The sequence below is a fragment of the Protomyctophum parallelum genome, assembly GCF_964188405.1.
Source record: "Protomyctophum parallelum genome assembly, chromosome: 11".
Classification (NCBI taxonomy): Eukaryota; Metazoa; Chordata; class Actinopteri; order Myctophiformes; family Myctophidae; genus Protomyctophum; species Protomyctophum parallelum.
The window spans coordinates 17,843,403-17,857,263 of NC_139707.1; the positions used below are offsets into that span (position 1 = coordinate 17,843,403).

Genomic DNA, 13,861 nt, shown 5'->3' on the forward strand with positions numbered 1-13,861 from the left:
AGGGGATCATGTAGCCTGGGTTTCCCGGTGATGGATGTGAGTGAGTGTGGGTGTGCGTCCCGACGCTGCTAGCTCCAGAAAACGTTGCTCCGGGGTACCCCAGTGGAGATGCGTACGAAAAGGAAGGCTGCGAGAGCTCAGTCATCTTCGCTCCCAGGTCAAAAAACGAATAGGGGTTCGACATGGACGGGTTGAAGAATACCCTCGCCGCTGCGGCCGCTGCCGCCGCCGCAGCTTTATCGGGGTTCCCCATCATTAGGGACTCGGAAAGTGCTCCGCTAAGACCGCTAACTTTAAGCGCGTCGTGCTCCCCGAGGTTGTAGGGCACAGGGAAAGAAAACTTGTCTTTTTTCATCAGAGTTTTGGGTTTCCGTCTGGGTCTGTATTTATAGTCTGGGTGTTCCTTCATGTGCATGGCTCGCAGTCGCTTAGCCTCGTCAATGAATGGCCTTTTCTCTGACTCTGTGAGAAGTTTCCACTCCGCTCCCAATCTCTTGCTGATCTCCGAGTTGTGCATTTTAGGGTTCTCCTGGGCCATTTTTCTTCGCTGGGCTCTGGACCAAACCATGAAAGCATTCATTGGGCGTTTAACGTGATCCATTGGTTTAGACATGTTGGCACAAAGTTTTGCCTGGAAGAAAATCAACGCCACAGAACAAGAAGTTACAGTTACAGCTTACTGAATGGGGGCAAATTACACAAGAAACACTCCCCTATAAGGTTAAATCATATATTATTGCCATAAGAATCATTCAATATTTCAATTAGATATGAGATAGGCCTAATCATAATGGGTTACTTACTTTAATTCTTCATCCCCACCGGCGGAGATCGTCTGGAAAATATAGGAAGTGGCACCGTCCTTATAAGTGTAGAACTTATGTTTTCTGATTCATGGTGGCATCCATAAAGTAGGCTATATGCCAGAAGCAGAGGCGAAGAAAAAGCTGTCTTGTTTTCCTCCTGTCGCTTGAGACTGCTAACCACCACTCAGCGCCAGCATTTACGCAAGTGAATGATAACTCCCAGTTGCCCCATGTGAAATACACGCTTGTGTGGCAGGTAGTGAAAGTGCCGTTGAAGCACATGCGCAGTAAGGCTCTGACACCAGAGCGCTCTTTAATCCCACCCTGAGCACGGGAGCGACATCCAGGGGGAAACATTACCCCATGCATGCGCTCACAGACAGTCTGCGTCTCCGTCTCATATACACAACTGTACGTTTTAACTATCCAGACAGTCACAACAACCCCAAACTTTTACAACTCTAGGCTATAGCCTACTATATCTATAAGGCTATACATCGGTATATATAATGTCCAGCCCTGTTTATTTGTTTACCGTTTGAAATTGTTTCAAATTGATGTGTACGTATAGGCTATATATTATATACATGAACTTCCTAAAGATGGAAACACAAATAGGCCTACTATAAAGACGCGCGTTTTATTTATTTATTTTTAAGAAAAAAATAAAAAAATATCATCGGAGTTAAAGTTTGCAAAACGCCAGGCAGGTGCATTTATGACGGAGTCGGCTGCCAGCGAGGCAGCGACGCGTGCACATCCCAATGTCAGCCCACATGCTGACTGACTGGACTTTAATTGGAGTGGGGATTGTATGAATGCATGTGGTCCGTCTCATTTAAACACTGATTATTAGATGGGTTGCCTACACACTTTCTCCCTTCTTCCCCCCGTGTGTCGTTTCTTCTGTCAAATTGCCAATCAAAGGTTTAGGTCAGTTAGGTATGGCTATAGCCTATACTCGCCTATATACTCCTCTACACTGCATGTTTCACATCTTTCATCTTCATCAGTAGACTATATGACTATATAGCCTACCCTCCTCCATTCAATATTGGAGACACAGACACTGGCACTAAGCTTCATAGACGACAGCGAGGTATAGCCTATAGCCCATATCTCCCTTCATTTTCGGATATTGTGCATTTTGTCACAAATGCGCCTAAATATTGAGGAGGGCTGAAGTGTTTCTAATCGTGCTTAGTGAAAATAATTATTTTCCTGAAATCCCCCTTTCACTTTCACTTCAAAGGACTTTCCCAAGGGCAGCGAATCGACAACTGAAATGAGGTTGTCGAATATTCAACTAAGCAATTACAGTTATCTAAAGGACTTGTTGAGTAAATGGTATGTTTAAGTGGTTTGTTTCCCGCACCTTCTCTGTTGTATATAATTATCAAAAGAAAACAGAGAAAAGCTGCATCCAACAATATTGTCATTGTCGAATTAGCTATAGCCCTATAGGTCTTGCGTTTCAAATCTAAATTACGAAATGGGTGTCAAATTCAATTCATTTTTTATTTTACTATTTAACCTATATGCAAATGTTCGTATATAAGTGTGCACATAGGCTAATAATAAGCCTCCCCTTTAAAGAATGATTAACAAAGAAATGGCATTGCCTGTTATTAGCATATTGTTGAGTTATATTTTATTACAATTATTATTATTATTATTATTATTATTATTATTATTAAATGAAAGTGGAATTTGGGGTTCACTTAAGTATGACTATAGGCTAATTTAAAACTCAATATGAACACTTTAGGCCTATAGCTTAAATTAAGACGACCCATCCCATGCCTATTGTGAGGCAGCGCTATATCCTAGATTGTCCTTTTTTAACGTTTCTTTTCCGGAGCAACATATATAGCCTACTATTGAGTTATCTATTTGTTTAATTCGGTCTAATGAAAGTAAGTAACGGGCGAGTTGGGTGTTGTTTTATCCCATAGAGAAAGCTCTCTGAGAGGTCGGCTCTTTTGTCTCAAGTAGGTAACCCGATGACAAGGTGGATGTGATGCGCAGCCGAAGGACCAGCAGCTGCGCTGATTGACAGGAAGACAACTTGCTGCCTAAACTGAGTACGCGCTTCTCTCAACACCGCGTGGCTCTTTTGTAAGGTTGTCATTGACTTCGATAACATTCCAGCGATGAAGCACTCGAATCACTCCGCAATGGAGCCTCTCCTTCAGTGGCACAAACTGGCACAATATTGCAGTGAATTATATGAATAACTTACGGGGGAAGTTCTTATCGGGACCCAGGAGTTGATAAATGTCCACTGCACTGAACACACAATGATTTTCAGGCCCTATATCCTATAATTTCCTTAAAAAAAAAAGAGGGTATTCTTAGTATATAGGGTTTATTTGATGTTTGATGTGTTGAATTGTTCCTTTTCTTTTTCAAATGAAAAACATGCATAATGTATTTGAGCACAAATTCAAAGGCTACATTATAGATATATATTATATCTACAAGGCTATATATCAAAGACTACATTATAGCTACATTATCTCTTCTCAATTAACTAATTTTGCAACATGGGAAAATAATAAAATAATGTAATTTAATTAAGATCTGATAAATCAATACAAATGACATTGGTATTTTTCATCCTTCGCTCCATATTTATCTTTGCTTGGGTCCTAGAAATAACACTTCAATAATTCAAGATGAGTTAGTGAGAGAGGGAGAATTACCAGCCGATAAAAGCCTGGGTCCAGTCTCTGAGACGGAGCCAGCGTTCCCACCTCACAGCACACTGATGATAAGACTGAATAGAAAAATATCATGCAAATAGAAGGCAGACAGCAGCACAACAAGCCCATGGGGACATTTTCCAACCCAGAGAGATCACACACAGTTCACTCTAAAGTGCTAAAGCCATCACTCTGAAATGGAAGCCCCCCTGGAGGTGCAAGAATCTCCAAGATAGCACCAACTGGTTATTCTGTTCAACACTCCACTGACTCTTGGAGAACGTGCAACACATTTCATAGAGTGAGTTGATTAGGTTCCCTTGATAATCCCAGTTTTGCCTAAATAAGCACCTGATGTACAAAGGGCCTTGTCAGACATATGTATACCCACCCCCCTCTGTTTACTGTCATTCTCAACAGTATAAGAACAAAAACAAACAAACAAGTAAAGCACTAAAGCAAACAATTTGGAGTTGTGGGGTCAATATTTCATAATACAGCACTAAATTGTTTTCAAGAGGACATCTGGTGAGCTCTTCGAGTTGGCTATTGCACTGTGAAATCGCATGCGTTATAATTCCACTCAGAAGAGTGTATACATAATGGAACCAAATGGACCCTCATTTGTACAATCTTCTGAGTTAAAACAAGACAAGGGATCAAAATAAATAAGGCGAACATGCGGTAAACAACAACAACAGGGACTGTCAGCCACTTCCGAATCCACAGACCGGAGAGCATTTACGGCTACATGAAAGTTTGGCTCATTATCTGGGAGGTTTGGGGAGAGGGAGAGGGCGGAGGTCCTGATTGTGCACCTGATGTGGTCCTTTTTCTGCTTGTCTGATCACAGCACTGCCTTCCAATCCGCCCCCCAACCCCACGGAGCATCCCCCCTCCTGCATGTGTCACCTACTACAGTACACTGCAGGCTGCACCCAGTGGTGGACAAAAAAGTACTCGAGTAAATATACCCAAGTATTCAAAAGTACAAATGATGAAGTAGAAGTAGACATACATTTTCTTTTTGAATGTCAATGCAGTGCTGCGTTGAAATCAAGGACATTTCCAACTATATTTTAAAAGAAATGTGAAAATGATAGATCTACAAGCTCACAACGTACTGGGATGAAGGTCTGCTGTTGTCAGCTTAGTTGAAATATATAGGATTAAGTGGTTGATACATTCATTAAGCGTCTTTGAGTACTTAGAAAAGCACTATATACATTTCATCCCAATGTCTCTCCTCAAAATGGTGGAGTTAAAAGTAGCCTACAATATTCCTATTTGAAATGTTGCAAAGTGAACAGACAAAAAAAATGTACTCAAGTACAGTAGCCTAGTATAATGTATATAGTTACTGGACACTATACTGACTGTAGTCCATGCAGTTAATTTAACCTTGAGTGTGATTCATTAAAACTGATGATTTTACGGTGCATATGGAATAGGTGCACACCTGACCACACTCAACGTATAGTCATCTCAACCATAGACTGTAATCTCAACATTAAGATGTGTGTGTGGGGGTATATATATATATATATATATATATATATATATAGAGAGAGAGAGAGAGAGAGAGAGAGAGAGGGAGAGAGAGAGAGAGAGAGAGTGTCTGTGTGTGTGTGTGTGTGTGTGTGTGTGTGTGTGTGTGTGTGTGTGTGTGTGCACGCACATGCGTGCGTGCATGTGTGAGCGAGAGATAGTGTGCGTGTGTGTGTTTGTACTGTATGTGTGAGTAAGTGAGTGAGTGAGTGAGTGAATGAGTGAGTGAGTGAGAGATATGCATGCAAACGTGCGTGCATGTGTACATATACATATGTATGTGCGTGTGTTGTGTGTTGTGTGTGTGTGTGTGTGTGTGTGTGTGTGTGTGTGTGTGTGTGTGTGTGTTTAATGGCTTTCATTAATCCATATCTGTTTATGCCAACTGCTCCACTTTTTGCAGATGATTTTCAGATTAAGGATTTAAAGATATACAGAGAAACATCGTAATATTCCATTAAAAATGTATTAATAAACCAATTAAAGCATCATTGATAATATGATATTGAAGCTGAGAAGGGGGAATATAAACTGGTTCCAGACATTGTCTGAAATTAAATTCCATTACAGTTAATTGTTTTAATGGTGTGGCCTAGTTTTGTTCAGACTGTTTTTGCTTGAAATAATTTGCCATTGTTGAACATTAAAAAATAAGATAAATAAAATAAGGTGCCTTAATTAACAGTCAGATATTTTTAATTAGGTACATTTTAATCATTTATTTTACAAGGTCAACAAATCAGAATTATAAGTACTATTTGCAAAAAAATTAAATATGCTGGAGAACAAATAGTTGTGATCTCGAGAGCCGATATTGAAAATTTGTCAATTTGTCACTATCACATGCCTTTAGCTAGAGAATGTTATCTTAAGTGAGCCCTTGATATAGTGCTAATGACAAACAGTTTAGTCTTGTGAGGAATCCAATTGATGACTATTTAAAGATGTTTGTGTTTAGATTAAAAGTCATTTTGTCTAATGGGGTTCCTTTATACTTTCTTACAATACGTAGAAAATATGCTTAAGTGCCAAAAGCGACATAATGACAGGATTGGTAAATAAACAATACACACTTCTGTGTTACTTGAAATGAGTCACACAGAATGTCAGAATGAATACATAATTAATGTGAATAAAGTTAATATTTTGTTGTGATTTAAAATTGTGACCTATTTTGAACGTTGTGTTCTGAAAATATATTCAATAAATGCCAAATTAGTTGTGCAGTTCTGTAATCATTGTAATTATACAGTCTTTATTGCTCCTTAGGGCAGACTTTCACGTCTTTGTCTCAGTCGGAATTATTTTGGTGAAGAACCAAAATATTTACTCTACCACAACCTAAATATTATGCATATCAAGAGGAATTCAGAAATAATCCTCTCATAGAGCACAGTATTAACTTAATCACATTAGTGAAAATACTATTGATAGTGGTCATGATCCTTAGTGAGGGAATCGCTACCCTCACAATAAAACTGCCATAAAAGATAGAACACATTGCACCATGTATTTAAAGACTGAGGACCGGAACTGGGGATTGGCACTGAAGAGTGTGTGTGTGTGTGTGCGTGCGTACGTGAGTGCGTGCGTACGTGCGTGCGTGTGTGCGTACGTACGTGCTTGCGTGCGTGCGTAGTTTGCGCACATGCTTGCATGCGTGTGTGTTTGACTCTGTGTGTGTGTGTGTGTGTGTGTGTGTGTGTGTGTGTGTATACATTATATGAGAATGCATGTGGATGGGTCTGGAGTTTGGGGGAGGGAGAGGGCGATTGTCAGTCCGATCTTTGAGGATTGGAATTGTAACATACAACAAACTTTGAAAGCACATTCTACAAGGAGAATAGCTATACATAAGGACGAGGAGTCCACAGGATTGATAAGAACTTAATCTTTAAGCCATGTCTCGTCAATGGCATTATGTGTAATCTCCCACTGCCGAATACCTCCACACCTCGAGGGGGCAAACAAAAATAACAGCAGCAGTCAAATAGACTTCCTGGATCATTAAAGAACGGCCTTCGAGCCCTTTGTCAGAAGTCAGATTTTCAAACACTGATTGCTGCTAACGTTACCACCCAGGGGGCAGTATGTTTGGCTTACACCGTCCCTGTCCCTGAACCTTGTGGTTTAAAGCCAGTGATACTTGTTTCCCTGCAGGCACCCCGATGACTTTTCCCATGATAAACAATTTTCAACCATTTAGACGGGATACATTATCGCTGGCCCTTTTTCCTCATTATATTCCCCTTATCGGCACAACATCACTGCAAAGCCCCAAATAGAGAGTTGTAATTACCCAGACTGCCATCTGATATCAGCTCCTCTATCAGCTTCATCACTGCAGGTCCTGCTAACTCATCACAGGGACAGGGGGAAGAAAAGGCCTGCTTGTGGCACATCCCGCCACAGATAGCTCATCTCTCAGATACATTTATAGTTCCAGTTGGGATCAGAGGTAACTGATGCATCCAGGCATTTTTTTTATCCAGCCCTCTCCTCCTGGCCCCACAAAGACTGCACTCTCTCAGTCCTCTGCTAGTCCTGCTCGCTCTTTATGTGGAGGCAGAATTGAAACCGCTCAGCAAACAAAAAGTGATCCAATCTCCTTGAACCTGTGGCAGTGCACTGACATGCTATTTGGGCCTTCATGGTGTGCCATCGTCCTTCAGAAAGAAAAAGGCGAATAGGCACCTTGTTCATCTTTGACATTTTGTGCAAGCTCAAAGACAGTAAGTACATGGGAACGCTCGCATCCCTAAAGCATATAGTACTCGCTTTTTAACAAACATTTGACTTTTCTCTGGTATTATGGAATATGGATACTATCTGATATTTGGGATGTATGGGCATGTATAAGCAAAAGAAAAGACTCTTGTTGAGTAAGCTTTTCAAATATTTCATATTTTCTAGTAATGCCATGTGCTCAGAAAGACATCCACCTGGCTCTAAGACGTAACCATATGCCTCCCTTTTCTTTTCTTTTTTTTCCAATAAATATGTAAAGCAAAACCAAATCAAATTAATATTGGCATTCATAAATCCGACCAGGCAGAAGTTATGAATGGATCACAGTCACAAAATATCACTGTGATCTAAATCAGGTGTTAACATCAGTAAGAGTGTCACACATGAACAGGTAAGAGTAAGAATAAAAGCCAATACAAAAAAAGGAAAAAAAGAAAATAAGAATACGAATATATAATATATAATAAGAAAATCGCTAGAATTAGATTCGGACTTGGGTCTCTGAATGAATGAGTTAACTTATGTACAGTCTATCAATAAATGTGCAGATATAAATACAGACTATCAACACTCAACTTTGAATATGAGAATGAATATAATTACACAGTGTCAACAGGCTTTCAAGATTATATGTACATCTAGCCACTATAGTGAATAAATGCATTAATACTGTATATTCAGTCTAATCATATATATATATATATATATATATATATATATATATCACATATATATACATCCTAGTTGTCCATGTACAAGTGTGTGCTAGAGCCAAAGCTGGAGTCAGAAATCCAAAAGAACAGACAAAAAAAGTCAAATCAGTATTTGATAAGGCAGACCTTTGTTTTACTCATACCTTTAACCCACACGCTCATCACTACACCCCACACACATGTGCGTTATAACTCGCTTTTGCTCGCTTTTTTTCTTATTTGTATTTCTTCAATGCTTATTTTGGACAACTGTGACGACACACACAGAGAGAGCATGCAAAACATACACCATGACAGAGGAGAAAGACCCATTACTCATTTTGTAATATTTGACAAAATGCAGTTGCGCTACTGTCATGTACCCACGTCTGTCCAGTGAGACACAATAGTCTGTCAGAGAGCACTTGGAGTGCATGTGTACTTGAAGAATCATATAAGGCATGATCAGTTACATCTCTTCCCTCCACTATCCTGCATTGTGGATGTGTCCATGCCCTACTCTGTTATAACGCTGAAAGGGCCTTTGTACATCTACTCATCAGTATGTCAGCGTGACTGTGACCTCTATCAAATAGAGAAATTGCACGGATGCATTGGAACTCTATAGTTCCCATGGTCTGGATGCCTTCTAACAGAGGCACTCTAACACTGTCTGAAAGGAGAAATAAATCTTATTTGAGGAGATTAAGTGACCAGGATAATAACCATGTCATTGAGAGAGAAAAAAACTCCCCACTTTTCAATGGGGAGAAATAACAGAGTTCCCGCAGATGGCTCATTGTTGCAGCTGAATGTCACATCTCTCAAGGTAAACCCATTATAGTAATGTTGTCTGACATGCCAGGGGGACAAAACATGAGGCCACTTGGTACATTGTGGCATATTTGAGTTGTAACAACTTACAAGCAGTGCAAGGGTTCATCACACCAGATACATAACATTGCATCTCGCTTTCTCGTGACTATCCGAGGGTACATATACAATTATACATGAGGTTTCACTTGTTTCATTTGTGTGTGTGTGCGTGTGCGTGTGCGTGTGCGTGTGTGTGTGTGTGTGTGTGTGTGTGTGTGTGTGTGTGTGTGCGTGTGTGCGCGTGCGTGCATGCGTGCGTCTAAGTCTAATGTGGGCTTGAATGACAATGTGATCAATGGGAGGGCAAGTGTCCTGTCAGCACGTCCTGTTTGAAGGGGTAATGACAGTGCCTGTCTCAGGTGATCTCATTATTTGATGGACACAGCGGTGGAGAGGCTACATTCATGCTAGCCTCTCTCGTGTTGCTTAATCAGCCCATTATTCATGCAGAGCACATGAGACACTTATGGGAATTATTGATCATATTTTGACAGAGTATTCTCCTCTCCATAATCAGCAATACATTACTGCCACTGTGCACATATATAGTACACACACACACACACACACACACACACACACACACACACACACACACACACACACACACACACACACACACACACACACACACACACACACACACACACACACACACACACACACACACACACACACACACACACACACACACACACACCACATTAGATTAGATGCCACAGAGAAGGGTTATACTTATCAGTATTCCAAAGGAGGCAGTCTGTGTTTGTGGGTTAAGATAATGTTTGCCTAATGATTTAAATAATCTGTTTATTTCCTATGTTTATCTAAAGAGCCGGCACAGGGAGGGGCTGCAAAGGAACAGGAACAGGGGCTTTTTATATATCAAAGACTTCAAAGCACTAATCGGGTGCGTCAAGATTAACGAAGGACTATTGTGAACGCTCCTCTTTGGTTGGTACCATGGCAGCTTTTATGTTTGGCCACAAAAAAGTGGATAGTCCACCAAAACAGCTGACTATACCCAAAAGGCCAGGACCCCAAAGGTGTCCGATGATTGACCCATGGGATGCTTTGGCTAAAGATGGCTGTGACACGCCTAGAGAGTAAGGCTGCAACAGGACCCCTGGGGCTGTTTGCCTTCGACAGCATGAGCCAAATGTGTCTGCTCCGACCAAATTAAGCCTTGCCAAGGGTCAAGTCGAATCAATAAGGTAATGCATAAATTGTCCCTTGTGATAATTACTACGAGGAACAGTAATTACAAAAGACATTCATTCAGTGCTTAGATTTTGTGCCAGCGGAGGGGTTCACATGGTCCTGATTCATCTGTGGCCAAACAATTGATGGAGGAAGCGTCCTCTTTTTTGTATCAAAGCAGCAGTCGATTCTTTTAAGGAACAGTAGGTGCACACTAGCTCAGGGTCAAAGCAGATTTGGGTATGGCTAGGAGCTGTTTGAAGGTTTTTGAACCCCTGTGTAGTTTGCTCCAGGGTTCTTACATTGATCAGTCACTTTGCTATGTAGCGATGACAAGGGTTTCACAAAATACACACTTTTGTTCCCCCTGACAATACTTCTCGTACATTAGCATAATAAAACAAAAAATCTATAGGGACTATTTAGGGATAAAACCTTGATGTCCTCGGCTCTGACACAAAGAGCCCCATACAAATGCCACACTGCTTTAGCAGGGGAGACAACCTGTATACATTTTGATCTTTCTTTCTTCCCGGCCACTTTGAGGCATGGCACAAACATTGTACAGGCATTCTATTCTAAGCCCCAGGTTGCAGCTGGTCTGCCACTTGCTGTGCACTGCCAAGTGCAAGGAATGGCTCTCTTTTATCAGAATGGAGCAAATCTGGGCTAATGTGTCTGCTAGAGAGAGTCCCAGGGAGCCTCGCTCTTCCATTCTTTGGCCATTCTTTCCACTTTTCTCCTCTCCTGCACTTGGGATAATTGCAGTTTAATTGGGTGACAAGAAATGAAAACTGTGTCCACATTATCTAGGATTATCTCTTTTTCCTCCGGCCTGCCATCAATTCAAAGAAGCCCATTTATCAGAGTAGGGAGGCTGATGCTTGGTCAGCGGTGGAGAAGCTTTGAGCACCAGTTAGCAAAATGAAGAGAGAAGGGAGCCGTGAGCAATGGGAGGGAGGGGGGGGTCTGACAGCTAAGAAAAATGCTCTTTGTATCTTATCCTAAACGTACATTCATCTTCAAGATGCATATCTTTACAGCACTCAATCAATAGAAATACAGTAATACTATTCTAAAGAACAATTTCCTCCCCCCCACCCAAAAAAAGAAATATGGTTAAATAGTATCAGTTTTACTACTGTCAGTTTGGTGACTGAAATTCAACTGCAATATTTTGTGTCGTTGAAAGCCTGTATTTAATAATCTGAAAACATTTCACAAAACGTTGAGATACGCCACATCACTTTAGCAACCGCCACAAAAACTGTCCATGAATACCAATAAGTCCCCTTGCATTGTGGTTCTGGATGTGCTCTGTAGCCAGTTCCATTCATTTGTATTCATCCATTCCTCAGCGTTCTTGAATTCTGCATGGCGAGGTTATAAACATCGAGTCATTCTCAGGCCAGAGCAAGCCTACCTTCCCTTTTGTCTGAGCTGTACTCAGCCTTAAAAGCCCCTTTCAGGGGGCATGAATGCACTTCATTTTCTCTCTAAGAACTTTGCATTGATAGCTGCAAAAGCGAAGGTTGTTTAGAGAAGGAAGGAGAGACAATGAGAACAAAAATGAAAGCTTTCAAATTCCATTATGAGCATTGCCCTCCATTCTTTTCAGCTGTTTATACGTTTTCTTCACAATAATGCCCCTTTGCCGTAATATGCTACGTGGACTGCTGGAGACGACACTAAATGGACCTTGCATAAGGGTTATGGTAATAAATACCGGAGAAATGATGGAGAGACTCTGTAGGCTGGCATCCTGGGAGAGGATCAAGGTAAACGGGACTAGATCAGAAAACGGCTTCGTTAATACTTCTTCAGCCAATGTATGCAGGCAGATGAAAGAAAACAGACCTTGCCAGTGCACTATATACCTATTCAGCCTCAGATGCATTGTGTAAAAATTTAATCGTTTGGTGGAAAGAGCAGGCTTTGTGCAGTGCTGAAGCACTGAAATCTGCTGTACAATGACGTTGCTGGAGTGCTTTCTGTTCAGAATTCTACAGGGGTCCTTCCTCTAAACACAATAACATGAAGGTTACAGTATATATTGTTTGCTCTTACGTGTGTTTGTGAGTGTGTTCATGAGTGTGTACATGTGTGGGTACATGTGTGGACATGTGTGTGTTTGTCTCCTAATATTGATTTGCATCCTTATTCATATGGTTTAAGTGTTCATGAAACTTTATGTAGCACTATTCCTATTATTGTCAATAATTTAAATGGACACATCCTCAAATGATAACCGACAAACATAAATGTTTGAAAGTGTGCCATTATGGACGGTAGCCCCGCAAGATTGACATGTAGTGTATCGAAGGTCTCGTATAAATAAATGGTAGGAACAGAGAAAATGCATACATCGATTGCTTTGGGCAAGTTTGGCCAGTGTGATACAATCAAACCTTGTGAGAGTTGTTGCTCTCAGCTTTTGGGAGGTGAAAGGGACCACTGTTTTGCTGAGTCAGCCTGTCACACAAACTGGGTGGCCCAACACAAACAATACAGTATCCTCAAGAACACCCCTGGCTCACAGCTCTCTCTCACAGCCTTCAAGTCTCCACGCAGGGCAAACTGACAACCGCCGTGTGAAGACAAGGAGGACATTTTATGATGCACACAGTGGCCTGTGTTTACAAAATTACTACCTGACGAGAACAAATTATCTAAAGTTAAACCATTATAGCCTTTAACACTATACCTGCATTAAATGTAGGCCATATCCTTCAACAGTTATAACCATTACAATCAAAATGGTGCTGGCCGGGCTGATAGTGGAAAAGGGCTGTTTCATGACCAGGGGGCCATGCTGGGATATTGCTGTGGTAAACGGCTTCCACATTCATTCAGGCAGTGTTAATCATTTTTACACCGGAGCGGGCAGCAGTATAACATTGCTAAAGGAGAATTGCTTCAACCTGGTCAGTGCAGGGAGCAGTTCGTCTAATCAGGGTGCAAATAAGGTTTGATCACTGTCCGGCGTAATCTAGCCCACAAGCAGCATTTAAAGCAGTAAATCAAGCGTCGAGGAAGCTGCAGGTGCTGCCTCACAGACAGACCTCCCCCTGGGGGCACTAGACTAGGGGAATAAACAGCAAATAAATGGCAGTGCTGCTGAGAGCGATGAGGTGATTAACTCACCACAGGGCAGTTTCTCATTATCCCCTTAACCCAGACGGAGACCTACCCAATCTTTACACCCTGTCTCACGTACAGTAGGGAGCTAGCTAATGCCATGCTGACTGACACTGTCTGGGCTATAGTTACAATGAGATAAAGTTTG

The 13,861-nt window shown here is 41.3% G+C and overlaps 2 protein-coding genes across 2 annotated transcripts in view; both read right to left on the minus strand.

Annotated features, from left to right (window-relative positions):
- The window catches only part of sox21b (SRY-box transcription factor 21b), a 2,214-nt gene extending 1,193 nt beyond the window's left edge, over positions 1–1,021 (minus strand). Inside the window, exons 1-2 of the mRNA XM_083775946.1 lie at positions 804–1,021; positions 1–631 (exon numbers count right to left, since the gene is read on the minus strand). The exon at positions 1–631 is cut by the window's left edge and continues 1,193 nt beyond it. Coding sequence (XP_083632072.1) covers positions 1–613 — 613 coding nt within the window. The 5' untranslated portion in view covers positions 614–631; positions 804–1,021. The remainder of the gene's footprint in view (positions 632–803) is intronic.
- LOC310867281 (ATP-binding cassette sub-family C member 4-like) overlaps positions 1–13,861 on the minus strand; it is an 83,722-nt gene that overhangs the window by 7,784 nt on the left and 62,077 nt on the right. The gene's annotated exons all lie outside the window — the stretch shown is intronic.